At 33.8% G+C, this 19,503-nt stretch overlaps 1 protein-coding gene across 1 annotated transcript in view; it reads right to left on the minus strand.

Annotated features, from left to right (window-relative positions):
- Positions 1-19,503, minus strand: part of SYNE1 (spectrin repeat containing nuclear envelope protein 1) — a 537,113-nt gene that overhangs the window by 350,462 nt on the left and 167,148 nt on the right. Inside the window, exons 13-15 of the mRNA XM_072643728.1 lie at positions 12,641-12,753; positions 11,908-12,076; positions 3,564-3,660 (exon numbers count right to left, since the gene is read on the minus strand). Coding sequence (XP_072499829.1) covers positions 3,564-3,660; positions 11,908-12,076; positions 12,641-12,753 — 379 coding nt within the window. The remainder of the gene's footprint in view (positions 1-3,563; positions 3,661-11,907; positions 12,077-12,640; positions 12,754-19,503) is intronic.

Consider the following 19,503-nt stretch of genomic DNA (forward strand, 5'->3'; position numbering starts at 1 on the left):
CTGTACCCACTGCACCACCTAGCTGTCCCCAAAGCGACTATTATAAGAAACAAATAATTAGCCAATAATTTCGCTAGTTTTAATATGTGTACTTTATAGTATCAAAATGGCATTTCTTTACAATATTTAATATTTGTGATATTTAATATTCTTTAAAATATTTTGTCATTCAGACTTCACTAATTTGCACTGGTCTTCACAAATGTGGGTCCAAGCTGTTGAAATCTTATTATAGTTATTTGGGGGGAAAAAGATGTGCATTGTGATATATGTAAAGTAAATAATAATGAGTTGTTATAAATATGTGTGTACATATAGGTAGATAACAACCAGTATTGTCTAATAAGTTGTTTAACTTGGTCTGTTTTCATTTAATTTTTCTTTTAGAGTTTGACTTTAATCAATAGGCAGTCTTTTAGGTCACATCTGAAGACAGAATACAAGCTTTATTGAAATTAACCCAAAGGATGTAGCTAATATCAATAAGAAAGAGGACAATGAGCTAACATTGCAAGATTTTGCATGGTTTCTTTGGCTATTTCAGAAAACAAAATACAACATTCTTTTATGCTATATCTTGATATTAGCTGGCATTTTTTCCTTTAGCTGTAACATATATATGTACTTTATTACATTATTTCAAACTTAGTCCCATGATTTCAAAGATGTAGATATTTCCTCTATAAATTAAGATTGCTGTCCTTCTAGGCTCGTAGATGATATTCCAGAATTGAAGGGGTAAAAAAAATTCTATGCTTGATGGTAAACATTCTAGTAGTAAGCCTATCAGGACTTGACTCCAGTATATTTGTCCTTAGATGACAAGCATGTAGTCTATCAATAATAAATCTATATTTAAAACCTTGCCGGAGTTCATACTCCACTGATACAACTTTCAAGAATTCTAAAATGAAGTGGAGACACCATGTCAACAATATTCTTTTATTAGATATACACAGAAAACATTAAACCATTTAACTTAGCTTCCACTAGAAATGACACACTCCATGGTAATCTTAAAAACATTAGAATGAGATGAAGTATATTAAGTGCTTTGTCTCCCTGAAACACTATAGAAATGGCAATTGTCACTACTATTATTGCTAATTCCATGACACTGACTAAGGCTTCCTCCCAGACATGAGTGGTTTGGTGATCTTAAGGTTTTGCAGACTGTCATTTGGTAATGTATTTTTGAGTTCTGTGTCCTAATAAAAACACTCACAAATATTTTCTAAAGCCTAAAAAAATAAAGGACTATTGAAAGGTCATTTTGGGAATATATATGTATGTATATGTGTACATATACACATGCACACATACAATAACACACACATACTGTCAACCAATATAAATAATCACAAAATCATACACTTTCAGCATGTGAAAGAACCTCAGAACTCATTTTGTTTAATCCCTATTCAAAGAATGAAACTTATTTACACTGTCTCCAGTAAGTAGCTATCCAGAATGCTCCTAAAAATTTTAAGTGACAGGGCATTCAGTACTTTACTCTCAAAACACCTTTTTTCATATTTGGATAGTTCCAATTATTAGGAAAAAATTATTTATATGTCAAAACCTATCTGTGTAACTTTTAATCATGTTCTGCCCACCAGGAGCAAGAAAAGCAAGTCACATCCCTCTTCAACGAGAAAACCCTTAAAAACCTGAAGCCAAAATTCTGATCAATACAATGACCAACCATAATTACAGAGGGCTCATGAAATACTCTTTTGTCAGAAAGATGGACCCAGAAAGAGAGAAAGAGGTATATATGTACTTATATGCAAACATACATATAGATAGATATTGATACAGATGGTTAAAGTAGGAATTTGTGGGGGTTTTTTGACTGCATATGTTTGTGATGTGAGTTTTGTTTTTCTTACCTTCTCATCTGGGGAAGGGGACTATCATCTGATTAATATAATTTTAGATAGTAATATTTGGTGTGTAACATATGTATGTGTATATGTAATATACATGTGTGTATGTAAAATACATGTGTGTGTACACACATATATACATACACACCGAATTTATTCATCTTTTCTCATACAGTGTGTGTGCTTTCTTGTTCCTATCAGTTCATCCAAGAGTCTGCAGTGCCCTGTACTTTCATCTCGAAATATCATTTCTGCCATTCAGGGATCATCTCACATACTACTTCTCCTTTAATGCCTTTCCTGATCATCTATCTTCCATGCAATCCACCTTTCTTAGAATTCCTTTACTCCATGTTTGAATCATTCTTGTGGTAGTTATCACATATTATATTACTGATACTTGTATACTTGAAGGCAAGTATCATGTCTAATTCATTTTTATATTTCCACCAGTCTCTGACACTGTGCCTTTAAATAAAAGATGCACAAGAGATGTCTGTTATATGAAATCAGTGCAAATAATATTATATTAAGAAAGTATTTTAAAAATTCCAAAGAACTTTAACTACTGGTCCAAGGTGTTTTGATCTCAGCCCTTTTCCTAACTCTGTAATGTTGGGTGGCTAATAGATAAAGTGAGTCATGACTGATGAACACACAGACTGGAGTCACCAGGACCAAACAGACTGTATCAGTCTCAATGTACCTACTACTTGATTTGAATATAATTTGATGAATCCATAGAAGTGTGGAGGGTTGAGGAAAGACTTATAATATACTTTGGCTATGCAAAAACATCCTTTGGCTCACCTCTCTGTAAAGACATCACCATTTGGTCTTAACTGTTTCAGCCATCTGGGAAGGGATAATGGTCTAGATAGAGTCTACCTTCTGCGAATCATTTGCTGCTTGGGGATGTGCTCTCATTTCCTTGAGCGGACAATGAGATAGACCAAAATGCATGACTTGTATTCTTTTTCTATTAGTATGTCCATGTGTGGTTTTTATAAATTGCCCAATAAACTCTGTAATTAGATCAGTTTAAGATGGGTCATATTATTTCGCTTGTTCAATGATTAGCATGTGATGACTATGCCTCTAACTTATAACCTGATTCAATTTTCCATATAGGGAAGCAGGAGAGTTGTGGTGAAATGCTTTGCCCAAAGTTATACATAGAAAATAATGAGAAAAGCATATTTCAATCCCATCATGAAGGTTATGTTGTTAATATTGAGTTATATCATGATTAATTGATGTCTTTTCACTAATAAGGACTCATCTTTAAATGATCATAATATTTATCATTCCAACTATTTTGTTATTATCAAAAGGCAACAAGAGCAAGCTAAGAGAACTTTGTAAACACAAAAGGGAAAAAAGTACAATTTTGAAAATTATCACTCTTTTCCTGATCAAAAAAAGAAGAGTACAGTACGATATACATACTCTTTGGTCAGAGAAGATACTTACATGTACACAGAATTCTATGCAGATCTTGTATAGCTTTATTGTAAGTGAGTCAATGAGCTCAGCTCAGCAGGTCAAAGCCACCCCAGTGTGGAGTCAGCTACTAAATGCATACTTAGTATATTAATAAGAAGGTAGATGAAAGACAATACATGTAAAAACCATGTTTCTATTTATTGTAGGATATAGTGCAAGATATTTTACCTGAGCCATCTGCTTTGACATACATTTCAGCAGTCTCCTTCAAGATATGGTATGTCACTTCATATTGTTCAAAGAATTTACTATTTTCTATAAAAGACTAGAAAAGAAGCAATCAGAAGACAAAAAGGGAATTAGTACAAGAAAAAAGATATGTTTATAAGGAAAATTAAATATAGATTTTAATCTGTCACCTTTTTCTGCAAAGCAGGTAGGTGGCTTATTTTCCCTCTAACTTTGGAATCCTTCACCAATGCACATCAAATGGTTCCATTACTATAATTAAACTAAAAAGATTCTTTTGTGTTTATTAGCTATTTCCACCTTGTTTTTTTCCCTAACAGCTGACTCCAGTGTTCTAAGAAAAGAAATCCTTTCTTTCATGACCCTTGGGCTTGCTCCTGGAAAAGATGAAGGATCCCTAGAGAGAACAGCCCTCGCATTTTCAAAACACTAGATCAAGAGGTACATTTTTAAGCCTTTTCCTGGGCTGCAGCAGTGGAATTCCTTTGCATTCTGAATATTTTTTATTCCTAAGTCACTGCTGTGTGGGTACTTTAATTTATAAACAAAATGGTGCTCAAACATTTCCCTTATAGAAAAAATGCCTATTTTTATATATAGAAAATGCATCAAAATAACATTTCATTCTTTGCACAGTGACATATTTCAATGATCTAGCACAAAGCCCTTAGACACAAAGTAATTCATAGGATAAGACTTTTTCTTTTGAAAATTAAAACCAAGAAAAAAGATGTTTTTTCTACATATATAGAAAAACACATTATAAACATCAATAAATCAAAAGAATAAACTTGAAAACAAAACACCAACACATAATGCTAATGAATTGCCTAAATGTAATTGACATTGTATTCTTAGAAACATAAAATGAGTCTTCACCCGTAGGCCAATAAAATAAGAAAAATGACAAGTATGTAGATATTCAAGCCAAAACTAATTTTGCCAATGGAAGAAGAGGTTTTTTGGCATATGTTCTGGCACAGAAGGGAAGAAGGGATATTGGTCGTGTATGTAAGAAGTACAGAAAACTTCAATTGTCAATGTGCTGACAATTTCCATCACTTCAAAAAAATTATTTAAAAATACCTGAAATATATGCTATAAAATTAGTCCTGAAGACCAGGCTGAGTGCTTAGTACATTATTACTAGATATAAAACTGCTTTATAGCAATTCCATAGGAAGAAACACTCAGACCATTGTTGATGAATGCTTAGTATATTTCAAAATGAACGTAGGATTCATGCCCAATATGCCATTTGTGGAAGAACAAGTAAATAATTTGCCCTTAAACAAGACTTTGTTCATTTTCATAGATTAGAGTACATAGTGACCACTTTCCTTAGCAACTGCAATCACTCTATTGTTGATGTTGAAGTAAATAAATGATACTCTCATTAGTTTTTAACACCATTGATGTTTCTGGAAAAGTTTATAAAAAGCATTTTCTTTAAAAAAAAATAGCCTATAATTGAAATGTGTTTTATTAATTTAAATGTAGATAAAACCAAATAAGACTTAATCAAGTAAACAAGTTTTGTATCTAAAACTCAAGTACCCAATTGCCAAAAACTGGAAAGATCTACAGCAGGATTAAGAAAAATAATTTCCATTTTCCTTGAAGCAGTTTTTACTCTAAAACTTACTTAATCAGCAGAATTCAGTTGATGAGCTCCATATCTTGTTTGTGTTGAATTTAATTTGATTTTGAGTCTAAACTATAAAGAAGATATTAGTCCTATGATTTTTACATCAAATAGTAATAACAATGCCTGGCACTTAGCTAGACTAAACAACCAAGTCAAACAAATTGAGGTCCTATAAGGAAAAAAATTAATTAATGTGCTTGAGCATTTTAAAGATTGAATAAAGGTGAGGAAAAAGGATTTTTCATTACTAGTATGCTGAGGCATTCAAAAAAACTATATTTTAGTGTAATATGATGAACAGTTAGGAGACTTAGGGACATGGTATGGATGGGGAGGTTTTCATCTAAGTCTTCAACTTACTAACTTTATGACTGTAGCCAGGCTATCTCTAAGCCTCAGTTTCTATATCTGTAAGATGTGGAAATTAATACCTTTTTATCTATCTCACAGGGTTATTGTGGGTTCCATAAACCCTAAAACACTATAAAAATGTTAATTATTACATAATTAACATATGAAAATATAGAAGAAGAAACATAGAATAACTGACAGAGAATTAGAGTTGGAGTCAGAAAGACCAGTCAAGCACAGCCTCCGATACCTGTACCTTGTTTGACTATGAGGAAGTCACTTCAACTCTCAGTGTGTCTCATACAACCCTTTAAGAAAATGAATTACAGAAGAGATCCTGATGTATCAGTTTAGGACTTTTCCACACCAGGAGTTCCTCTTACAGAAGAAATTACAGATTTTGACCAAAAACATGACACTATTATATACCACTACAGTAGTAGTAATATTTATTAACGTATTATGGACATAAGAATTATCTATGTGATGAATAAACCTGAGTCCAAATCCATGATCTGCCACTTACCACCTACATAACCTTGGACAAGCCATTTCAAGACTCCGAAAGTGAGGCTAATCACTTCACTTACAGGAAGAACCTCATATACTTTTTTTTTTTTCCTGAAGGAAGAACTTTGTAGACCTAAAAGCACTTACTAAATTTGAGATGTCATGATTCTCATTGTTGCAACGATAAAAAGTCTTAATTTTGAATTTTCCTTTTAGCCAAGTAATGAATTGAATTAGGTAGATAGTATGTGTGTGTGTGTGTGTGTGTGTGTGTGTGTGTGTGTGTGTGTGTGTGTGTGTTATTTTGCATTCTCTTTAGATTCTTTTGTCTTACATATGCAACTTCAAGGTGAATCATTTGGGAACCTGAAGCATATTACCAGCCAAGATTACTTTAATTGGATAACTGCCTTGATCATTCTTCCAGCAAAGATTTGGGACCATGAATTATGCTATCAGTAAAGATTTTGGCAAAAGGAGCTCTAGAGAGATGGCACTTCAAAAAAACATTCTAACTCTAATATCACACAATTCTCTATTTTAGTTAATGTTACTAGATCTTTCCTGCCATCAGGTAAAAAAGAAAAATATACAAAGTTATCCAGGATACAAATTACAATAATTATAAGGTATTTGTTTCACAATTATATCATAATTTGCTTAACTATGTAGACAGCAAACAAACAACTTTGAAGAATAAATTATCTTGACTAGCTTTGCATGTGAATAAAATTAAGTAACTGTGCAATTGTCACAAGTCTATTCTTGAAAGAAGCTAAGAGGGGTAGGTAAGGAGAGAATGCTTTTAGACACAGGCAAAGGCACTGAGTCTAGAGATGAAATATCTTATGGATAGCAACAATTAGGCTATGTGGAGGATAGATTGAAGATTTGATATTGGGAAACTAATTAGGAAGTTGTGAAATGATATAGAGAAATGTGATGAAAACCTGAACTAGGATAGTTCTGTGAGTGAAGAGAAGTGAATTTGTTGTTGGTCCAAAAAGAACCAATGACATCATAAGGTGATATCTTGACTTGTACATAAATTAGATTAAAGTGAGGTGGACGTGCACAATCATCAGCCTTACTCTTTCTCCGGGAGTCTTTGAAGTCCAGTGAACAGAGATGTTGTGAATATAGAATTGATGACTTTTGGGCTATTGGAGGTGAGAGAAAATGAAGGGTAGAGAAAGACCTAAAGGTTGCAAATTTCACTGATTAGACGAATGATAATGCCTAGACAGAAATAGCTGGAAAGGGGTGAATTTGTTGTTCCAATTTGATAGATGTGAAACTAGAATACCTATAAGCAATACTGCTGAGAGGAATGAAAACCATAGCTTCTGAAGTTCATTAAAATAAATATTATTGGCAGCAGAACCCAACTCCTTAAATATCGAAGAAGCACCTACCAATCACTTATCAAGTATTGGTACTGTCTCTGTCCTAGGGAAATAGACTACATAGCCTTTGACTGCTAAATAGCTTACAGTATAGTTTTGAGATTATATGTGCTTAATAAAGTCCAAGTAAGGGAAACCTTACCATGAGGTCTTTATTTCTTTACAATTGCATTAATTATTGCATTTTACATCAGGAGAGGGCTCAATATAAACAAATATTTAGTAACTAATTAATACCTGTAGTTACAAATATTTGCAATAAAGATGCAAATCAAAGATGACCCTACTCATAATATTGTAAGAAAAAAATACATATATACATATATATTGGTATTTTAAGTCAATGCATCATTGCAAATGACTGTGCCTTGAATATAATGAAATATTATTGAGCTGTTAAAAATGACATAAGGTTAAACAGATTCAGAAAAACCTGGGAAGAACTGTATGACTTAATGAAGAATGAAATGAGAACCAGGAAAACATTTTTACAATAATAACAATACTAAAAAGACACAAATAATTTTTAAAGATTTAAAAACACTGATCAATATAATGAATAATGGTTCTAAAGGACCCATGAGGAACTATGCTCTTCATCTACTAAGATCTTAGAAGGTAAGGATTATATCTTCAACTCCTTGCAGTGACTAGGACATATAACTGTATTAGTAAGTACCACAGCTAGGACCCAATTAGCATAAAGAATGAATACTCTGAACTGGTCACAGCATTCACATTTTGGGTGTATGTTTTTACATGCCACCACTTCAGGGGTTTCATTGTTTGTACTAGTCAAGACCTCACTATATGTAAGAGATGATGGATCCAAGAGACTGAATGAGACATATTTTTGAACATGGACAATATAGGAATTTGTTTTACTTGGCTATGAGTATTTGTTATAAGGGTGTCTTTTTTCTCTTATTTTAAAGTGAAAGGAGGATTCAAAAAGGAGGAGAGGAGAGAGAGAAATAAATCCATATGAACCGAATAATAAAATGAAATTTAAAAAAAGAATGACTGCATCTTTAATGGACGATATGCCAGTAAAGCAATGGAGAAGCTATGAAGAATGTGGCTTGTAATATATAAGCTAACATTTTGCTTCTCTGCAGGAATGGCCAGATATGTGAAACGACTGAATGGATTTGGTATTGAGGTGAGACAGTTTACATGGATACAGTAAGGCATATTCAATGTTTTTGGATTTTCAATGAAATCTCCTTCTAGATCATTGAAACAATCTAATGAGTCTAGAGAACAAAGACGTGTGCAGCCAAGATTTTATAGTTCTTTATCGACTCCCACTGTGAGGAGAAAAATAAGAAAAAAAATGGCTGAGTTCCCTGAGCCACTGTGTATTTATGAAGTTCTGCATTTAAAATAATCATTTTGAGCATCAGAAGCATTTGAAAATTAGCAAACCTCACATGAACTTCAAGGTGTAGGCAGTAAGCATTATCTTTTAAAGTAATTAAAAATTCACCATTTATATAACCTGTATGCCAAGGGGTTCAAAGAACATTATTATATTGTTACATTAATAATAGCTAGCATTTACATTATTGTGGCAGAAGATTCATATTATATTATTTAAGTCTATCCCTAAATAACTGCAATAAAGCAGAAAGTTGCAAAATTACCTACTGCATATATATATATATGTGTGTGTGTGTGCAGACACACACATCATGAATATACATATATACATGTATATGTATGTATACCTACATATATATGTTTATATACTTACATACATTTGAGTGTGTGTGTACGTATGTATGTAATTCAGTGTAATTGTTTTAGTGGCACAACAGATAAAGTGCTGCACAAGGAGTCAGGAAGACCTGAGTTCAAATTCTGACTTGGGTACTTACTACTAGTATGACCCTAAGCCAGTCACTTAACTTCTCTGTGCTTCAGTTTCCACAACTGTAAAATGAAGGTAATAATAGCACCTACCTTACAGGGTTGTTGTAAAGATCAAATAAATGAACACATGTAAAATCCCTTTGCAAATTTTAAAGCACTATAAAAGGGACAGTTATTATTATTGTCATTTTGAATGATTCAGAACAAAGTTAGGAGAAAATTTATATTTTAAGGTTAATGCTCCCTAGTCAATTTGTAGCAACTATATATGCATATTTAAATATAACCATTTACATTTGACCAAGATTTAAAGTAGATGTTGTTCATTTATAACTTAGGAGGTTAAGATGAATATATGATAAAATAGTGAGCTATAGTAAAATAAAGATGTGGCAGAAATGATAAAACTTTTCTATGATAAAGCAGTTAAGAGTATTCATTTTTATTTGTATCCCAGGAAGACAGTACCAGAGTAAAGTGACTTCACATGCCTGTAAGAATGCTTATAGGAAAACAAAATAAGCACGCATTTATTTAAATTCCACTCATTTCTAATTGGTGTGATTTAACATGAAATATCCTGACCAGGATTAAAATGCATTATCAAGAAAAACTTTGCTTAGAAAAAAACTGCTAAATATATTAATAATATCAATAAATTGACAAGGATAGGGCAGGTTTAACAGAAGAAAAGATTATCTTCAGAAGATAATACAAATACTCAATTCAAAATTAGTCTAAAGTATTCATTAAAATAAATCTGACAGGATCTACATTGTGAACTCTTTATTAGCAGTTAGCTCTAGTTATTTTACATACTTGGGTTGGGAGGGAATCTGTACTTGTAATTTCATTCATGTAGGAAACTCTTATGGGGCAACTATGTAGTGGTGGATAGAACACAGGCCTGGAGTCAGGGCCTTGCTGCTCGGTTGTTTCAGTCATATCAGATTCTTTGTGACTTCATTTGGGGTTTTCTTAGCAGAGATAATGGGGTGTTTTGCCATTTCGTTCTCCAGCTCATTTCACAGGTGATTAAACTGAGCCCAGTGTCACACAGCTAGTAAGTGTCTGAGGCGGAATTTGAACTCAGGTCTTCCTGACTCCAGGCCCAGCATTCTATCCACTGTGCACCTAGCTGCTGGGAGTCAGGATGACCTGTGGTCAAATCTGGCCTCCAAACCTTATGAGAGAGGTCTTGTGTTTAAATACATTGAGTATCAAAAGTGAGTATCAATCATTCATGCTCATAAGTAAGAAACACCCTGATGTAGTTTATATAAAGCTGGATTCAGAATCAATAAGCTTGAGGTTTAAGTTTCGTCTCTGAAACCTACTGTCCATTGTGACTCTAGGCAAATAACCTCTCAGAGTCCCAGGAAACTCACTATGACTTTTACTTGCAGAGCAGGTCATGGCTTCAGTTGGTAAAGGGAGTTTCCTTATTGGGAATTCTCTACGTCAATGAAATCACAGGTCCTATCTTAAACAAAACAATTCAGATAATACAAAATTGCAGTTGATAAAAAATTATATTTAACTTTCTAACTTATGAAACCATTAAAATAAATTAAAATTTATTATACAGTCCAAATTTTACATCAATTTTTCAATTGAGGGAGGGGGGGAAAACAAGCATTTAAATGCCTACTATGTGCTAAGAACTTGACAAATACTTCCTCATTTGATCCTCACAACAAGCCTGGGAGGTACTATTCTCATTTTACAGTAGAGGAGACTGAGCCAGACAAAAGTTGAATGACTGGTTCAGGGTCATATAGATAGTAAATGTCTAAAACCAAATTTGAACTCAGGTCTTCCTTACTACAGGTCCAATATTCTATTCACTACACCACTTAGCTTCCTAATGACAAGGAAACTAAATTCATATGATTTTCCCCCAAAAGTAATTACCCTCCTAATCATCTTTTACTTAAGCTAATATTAAAATTTGTTTGGCCTTTCTTGATGGATGCTGACTCCCATTTGGGTGACAACAGCCTAACATTAAATGTTATCTACAGTTTACCCACAAAGTGAATCATCTCCCTGAAGACATGGGAAGATTGGATTTGTACAACACTTAACTGTGTCCAGGGAGATGTGGTTATGACCTGTAAGTATAAACTATATAGAGATCTATAAATGTAAGATATATACATATATAGATCTTTATAGATCTATATAATCTATATATAGATCTATATAATCTATGATGAGCTGGAAAAGCAGGATAGAGGCACTGTAGATATCCTGTGCAACATCCAGGCAGGTCAGTCCCAGGGACAAACTTGCCAAAAAAAATCATGCATCCTTAAGCCATTTCACCTGAGTCAAAGGATTAACAAATAATCATCCCACTTTAAAATAATTTGAAAGCTCACAGAGTAGCACTAATCTAATTAATGTTTCCTGTTGTTTTTCTTTTTCAATTTTATTTTATTTTATTTTAATTTTATTTAAAATTTTATTTTAATTTCAAAAATGAAATTCATAAGTTTTCAGCATTTCATTTGAAAGAAACATGACTTACAATGTAATTCTGTAGAAGTAGCTCCACTGTCTCCCTTCTTCCATATTTGATGATCCATGACTTTAACTTCGACTCTGCTAAGACTAACAGTGACAACAGCCGGTACTTTAACTCCAGAAATTCCATTTTCATTAGATGGAGTTCCGAGGCAGATGAAACAAAATTAAACCTAGAAATGAAATGTGTTCCACTTAGAGCATGTTACCAATAGTAACAGAGTGATGCTTGTTAACCTGTTAGGTGTGAGCTCTGTTTAATATGAAACATAATGCAATGATTAAGGTTCCTTTTAAATCTGGCTGCTTCACCAGCCTGAGGACTGGTTTAGAAAAAAAAAAACATTCCTTTTCTAGTTCTGTGCATTTAAAGGCATAAATCATCAATTCAAATCTTTGGCTTAGTTATTTCCCCTGCCAACTCATCCTTCATCTGTTTCCTTTTGCAACATTACATAATGTTCCTTACAGTTCTGAAACAACACTGTTGCCTATGAAAAAATAAAATCCTTCCCTTATTTTTCAAAGACATTTAGTTTTCTTTTCCATTATTGATAAATCAGACCTAGCTGTCTTGGCACAAGGATCAGGAAACTGTGGGATGCTACTGGCTCCCATGTTTATTCACCAAAAGCAAGTCATGGTTTGGAAAACATGTGCTGAAAATATCAAGCAACAAGCAGTCACTATGCATTCTAAAGGAGAGAGTTCAATGTAAAGTCAGAGATTTTCCTTACCTTTCAGCCATATCCTCTAACTGTTCAGGTGGAACAGGGACACCATTAACAGATCTGGTCCGGTGGATCTCATGGAATGCTTTTCTGTGGCCATCTATGTTTTTAAGTAGATCCTGGCATGATTTTTAAAAGAGAGGAGAGAAATACTGCTCACAGGAGGCTAACTAAGAAGGCTGCAACGATGAGTCAATGTATTCAACAATTTGGTCCTGCTGCCACATTTGTAGGCAGCTTAATTCAGATCACAGGCTCCGGCTTTTACAGAGGCTCAAGCACTTACATGTAAGACATTATGCTGGAGCGGAATCTAATCATTATGGCATCTTTTAAACACACATGACACTTGCACAACAATAACATTCTGAGATTTTAAAGAAACATGAGCAAGGTTTTGATTACTCAAAAAGAAAATCTAATTGATTTCATAAGTAATATGCTAATTTTCCCATGGTTTTCCTGGGATATCCATTTTTGAAAAACTGAAACATAAAACCAAATGCAACTAAGTTAACCCTTTAATGGCAATATGATTGGCCACTACCTAGTAGCAATAATCAATTCTCCCAGAAGACATTTTGTAAAACTTGAAAGCAAATTCAGCCTCTGACTCTTGGCTCTGCAATGGCCATTATGTGATGATTTTTCATAGTCATCAGCCTCATATCTATCTGGTTTGTAACATTTGCCTGAACTTTGCTGTCCTCCCTTTGATGCTTACCACTGTGGTTCATCCAGGAATGAGGAAAGGACTAGGTGATGGGGAGGGAGGGAAATGAATACATCTTATTTTTTCTTTTTGAAGATGCTGCCCTAAGTCCCCTGCTAGGTCTATAGCTATTTGCTAACAAATGAGAGATACTACTATGAACTATTAAAAAAATAAGCAATGTGAATGTAATGAGTGGCTGGCCAATAAGAGAGTAGTCCTAGGAGCACAGAGATGGATGTTTAATCAGTCTATCTTTGGGCATGGATAATGGAGGATCTGACCACTTCAGAGCATGCCAAGACATTTCTGTAATTATTTCCCATCTTTTAGACTAATTGATAAGCCAGAATTGATTGTGTATGCAAAGGATCCCCATGAGGAGGGAACTTGGTCTCCTTCTTCTCCAGCTATATTACAGTATAGAGGTGAGGGCTACTATAAATCTTTGAGTTGGAGGACAGGTCAAGGGGAGCAAGAGAGGAAGAAGCAGCAGAAGTTTGCTGTTACCAATTGCCTAACATTCAACCTGGGCCTTCACTGGTGATCACATGACCTTGCTATTGCTTCTCTGTTATGTCTTTTATGTTCTTGAGTAAAGGAGCACTGAAAACCCTCATGACCTAGGGAGCTTCAAAAGATGGGAAGTCTGTACTAGAGTTTGGTGAAAGCCTAAGGGAGCTATCACCAAGACAAGCTCGTAGAGGTCCAGGGATGAGAATGCATGCTAGAATTTGCCACCAGCCAAGCCCAGTGAGTAGCAACCTACTTGACCCAGAATAGCAGTGGAGCAATGGCGACCAAGAGGGAGTCTCTCATCCATTGGCTATATCATATTCGTAAGTGAACTTGATAGGGATATACTATGTTAAGTTTTAGCTTGATCTCTCAAGGACTAAGATAGTATAGAAGAGAAAATGCCTCCAGTTCAGGGAGCTATGTCTGCAGTATTCATGCTTTATATTTTCAGTAATATCTCTTTGCCAAAGATGCACTAGAAGAAATCCCAACAATCCTTGTTGCCTATCTCCAATAATCCCGGCTCACCTGCAAATGCTATGCTTGTGGCTAAGGAACTGAAAGAGAAATCTCCTAAAATGTTAAAAGATGGTTAAATAATAGGTGCCAATCACTTGGTCAAACAATATTAGAAGGGAAATAGTCATTGTAATTAGTAATCAATATTGAGAAGAACATACCAGAATAGGAACTAGTACCTATGACATTAGAACCCCTTTCCCTAAAACCCTAAAAGGAAGACAGAATCTGGTTCTGGGAACCTGACTTGTTAGTAAGAGTGGGATTTGGAATAAGGACCTCCATAGCATACAGCTAGCTGTCAGTGAGAGTGGGCGTCTGTACAAGTACAAGTACAGAGTTTATAAGGACTATAGGCATAAATTTGCCATTAAACAGAATTTTCATGCTGTGGGAAAAAATTAAAGCCTAGGAAAGAACGAAGCTTAATGTTCAAGTAAAATGGTTTCCTAAAAGAAAGATCTCATATGATATATTCTTATTTTAGGACATCATTTCTTGCCCCTCTTGCCCAAACCAATATGGTAAAACAGAAATATCATAGGATGTTGGGTCATCACCTTATGATTTTGTCCAAGTTTTGCCACTAACTTGCTGTATGATCTTGGGCAAGTCACCTAATCTTTTTGGGATTCAGTTTTCCCAATTATAAAATGACAGTGTTGGAGCCGGAAACCTCTACGATCCCTTCCAATTCTAAGAATCAACAGTTATCTGATGGTATATTATGCCATTTTTTCTTATATAATATATTCTCATATGAAATCATATCTCTCTATGTATATATCCTATTGATATATTTGTGAAGTTCCCTTTCAGTGTTGTAATTGATTTGGAAAAATCTCCCCTTACCTGAAATGCCTTCCCTCCTCACTTCTACCTCTTGGATCCCTAACTCCACTCCATGTCAGCTCAGGTGCCATCTCTCACAAGAAATCTTTCATAATTCCATTATAGTTCTTCTACCTAAAATTTCTGGGTATTTTTAAAAATGTTATATATTTACTTGACTAGGTACATGGTCTCCATCTCCCCTGTCTCTTGATTGGTTTGGATTGTTTCATTCTCATTTTTCTATTTTTTTCTATGTTTTATTCTATAAATATTCTATATTTTGTGGCTTAGCCACAAATCTATATTTTCTATTCCCAGCATCTAGCATAAGGCCATGCAATTATTGAGTGCTTAATAACTGCATGCTGAATTAGATGGATGTTCACAGGATCAACCTTATGAATTACCTTGAGTTGAACAAAGAGTTATTAAAGGCAATGTCTTAGACCTACAACACAGTGCCTGATACATAGTAGGTGCTTAATAAATGCTTCTTCCCTTGCTACAGTGTTAACAAGAACTATCCCTACCCAGTACATGATGCACTAGAAAAAATCCCAACAATCCTTGTCACCCATCTCCAATAATCCTAGCTCATCTGAAAATACTACACTTGGGGCTAAGTTGCTGAAAGAGAAACCTTCAAAAATGTTAAAAGGCTAAGTTTAAAATTGCTGCCAATTATAACTGTACTGTCCTTTATCTGAATCGAGACTTGGAGTCAGTACAATTGTGAGTGAATATGTATGAGGAAATATATGCTTACAGGAATGTCACTGACAGTTAAATAACCAAACTAAAGGCTGGAATGGCCCTATTCTCCTTTTTCTTCTCGTAAGTTTTCCTGTTGTCAAATTTTTACACGGTCCTTAAGAAGAATCCACTTTTGTAGCATCAAAGTATCACTTTAAAAGGTATATTAAAGACTCTAATGCATTTATATAATGTTTCTTATATATTACACTCCAAAGATTACAAAGATATTTTATTTACTTTAATCTAAAAAAACAAACTGATATAATTTTTGAAAAGGTAGAGTCTTTCGAAGGGTGAGCAAAATTTAAAAGATAAACCTACCCTAGAGGTTCTGAATGAATTTCCAGTTTCCTAACAAAATGTCTTGGCGCACAGCATTATGTTTTTCTGAAGGAATAACTTTGTTAACACTTCTAAATTTTGATCCAGAGTGAACATGTTATAGCTTCCTACAAAAACTTCATGTTAGAAATTGGGGTGGTGAAAACTTTATATATAAAGCATGTAATTATAAAAGAAAAAAATTCACACAATAAAACAAATATAAATCAATTATATTTTAAGCAAAGCATTTTTTTCGTAAAAAGAATCAAGCTAAAATTAGTCAGCTATGATGAGAGCTCATCAATCAAAAACATGTATTAAGCACCTACTACATGCTAGGCATTGTAGTCATTATGGTAGGCACAAAGAAAAAATGGAACAGTTTCTGCTTTCAAGGAGCTCGTATTTTACTCTTTGTTTACAAATCCTCATTGGTAACATGCTGTGGTCTACATTCCAAATATGTTTCCTTTTCTAAAAAAATTATTTTTAACATTCCTTTTTTTAAAAAAAATTGAGTTCTGAATTCTCTTTCTCCTTTCCATTCCTCCCCCACTCATTGTGAAGGCAAGAAATATATCAAGTACACATGTGCAATCATTAAAAAAAATTTCTATGATAACCATCTTGCAAAAATAAATAAATAAAAGAAAGTGAAAAAATTATGCTTCATTTTGCATTCAGATTCCATCACTACTTTCTCTGGAGGTAGATAGCATTTTCCTTAAAAGTCCTGTGGAATTGTCTTGGGTCATTTTATTGCTGAGAATAGCTACATTACTCCCAGTTGATCATCATAAAATATTGCTATTACTGTATACAATGTTCCCTTGGTTCTGCTCACTTCACTTTGTATCAGTTTATATAAGTCTTTCTAGATGTTTCTGAAACCATCCTGCTCATCCTTTCTTATAGCACAATAGTATTCCATCACAATCACATATCACAACTTGTTTAGCCATTCCTCAATTGATGGGCATCTCTTTAATTATCAATTCTTTTCTACTACAAAAAGAGTTGCTATAGTTTTGTATTTATAGGTCCTTTTCCTTTTTCTTTGATCAACACTTGGTGTGTATTTTCTCTCCAGTTTCCTGCTTCTCTTTTAATCTTGGCTGCATTGGATTTGTTTGTGTAAAACCTTTTCAATTTAGTGTAATAAAAACTAAGGGACAGTGGATAGAGTGCTGAGTCTGAAGTCAGGAAGACTCATCTTCCTGAATTCAAATCTGAACTCAGACACTTGTTGGCTTTGTGAGTCTGTCTCTGAGCAAGTCATTCAGCCCTGTCTGCCTCACTTTTCTGATCTGTAAAATGAGCTGGAGAAAGAAATAGCGAACCACTCCAGAATCTTTGCCAAGAAAACCTCAATGGAGTCATGAGGAGTCAGACACAACTGAAAAATGAATGAACAATCAAAATTATCCATTTTATATCTCATGATTCTCTCCATTGTTTGGTCATAAATTCTTCTACTTACCTGTCTGACAGGTAAAACTTTCCATGCTCCCCTAATTTGTTTATTACATCATTCTTTGTATCTAAATCATGTACCCATTTTGACCTTATATTGGTATATGGTATGAAATGTTGGTCTATATCTCGTTTCAGCCATACCACTTTCCAGTTTTCCCCAGTTTTTATCAAATAATGAGTTCTTGTCCCAAAAGCATGGATCTTGTGTTGATCAGATACTAGATTACTATGGTCATTTGCTATTGTACATCATGTACCTAATCGATTCCACTGAACTATCATTCTATTTCTTAGACAGTACCAGATTGTTTTTATGATTATTACTTTGTAATATAGTCTGAAATCTGGTACATTAGGCCACCTTCCTTTGCTTCCCCTCCCAGTGATTGATTCCCTTGGTATTTTTTACCTTTTATACTTCTCGATGAATTTTATTATTTTTTCTAGCTCCAAAAAATAATTTCGGCAGAATTGTCATTTTTATTATGTTGGCTTGGGCCACTCATGAGCAGTTAATATTTCCCCAGTTGTTTAGATGTGACTTCATTTGTGTGAAAAATGTTTTGTAATTTTTTTCATATAGTTCCTGGGCTATTTTGGCAGGTAGACTCACAAGTACTTTATATTGTCTACAGTTAATTTAAGTGGAATTTCTGTTTCTATCTCTTCTTGCTGGACTTTGTTGGTAATGTATAGAAATGCTCATGGTTTATAAGGGTTTATTTTATATCCAGCAACTTTACTGAGTTTGTTAATTATTTCAAGTAGTATTTTTTAGTTTATTCTCTAGGTATACCATCATACTGTCAGCAAAGTGATAATTTTTCCCTCATTACCTATTCAAATTACTGCAATTTATTTTTCCTCACTTATTACTATAGCTAGCATTTCTAGTACAATGTTGAATAATAGTGATAATGGTCATCTTGCCTCACCCTTTGTTGTACTGGGAAGGCCTCTGGTTAATTTCTATTATAAATAATGCTTGCTACCACTTTAGATACTACTTATTTTAAGGAAAGCTCCATTTATTTTTATGCTTCTTAGTGTTTTTTAAAATATGAATCAATACTATATTTTATCAAAACCTTTTTTCTGTGTTTATTGAGATAATCACAGGATTTTTGCTGCTTTTGTTATTGATATGGTCAAATACGCTTATAGCTTTCCTAATATTAAACCAATCATGCATTCTTGGTATAAATCCCACGTGATCGTATGTAATACTTTGTAATATATTGCTATAATCTCCTTGATGTTATTTTGTTTAAATTATTTGCATCAATATTCATTAGGGAAATGGTTTCAGAAAAAAATCTGGGAAGACTTGTATGAAGTGATGCAAAGTGAAGCTAGTAGAACCAAGAGAACATCATATACAGTAACGGCAATTTGGACAATGATCAGTTGTAAATGACTTAGCTCTTCTGATCAATCCAATGATCCAAAACAATTCTGAAAGACTTATGATGAAAAATACTAACAGTCTCCAGGGAAAGAACTGATGGAGTCTGAATGCATAATCAAATATCTTTTTTCTCTTTCTTTTTTTTTGGGGGGGGGGCAACATGGCTAACATTAAAATATGTTTTACATGATTTCACATGTATAATTAATATCACATTTCTTGCTTTCACAGTAAGTGGGGGAGGGATAGGAGAGAGGAAGAGAATTCAAAACAATTAAAAATGAGTGTTAAAAATAATACAATTTTTTATATACTTTATAA

Source organism: Notamacropus eugenii, chromosome 2, assembly GCF_028372415.1.
Source record: "Notamacropus eugenii isolate mMacEug1 chromosome 2, mMacEug1.pri_v2, whole genome shotgun sequence".
Classification (NCBI taxonomy): domain Eukaryota; kingdom Metazoa; phylum Chordata; class Mammalia; order Diprotodontia; family Macropodidae; genus Notamacropus; species Notamacropus eugenii.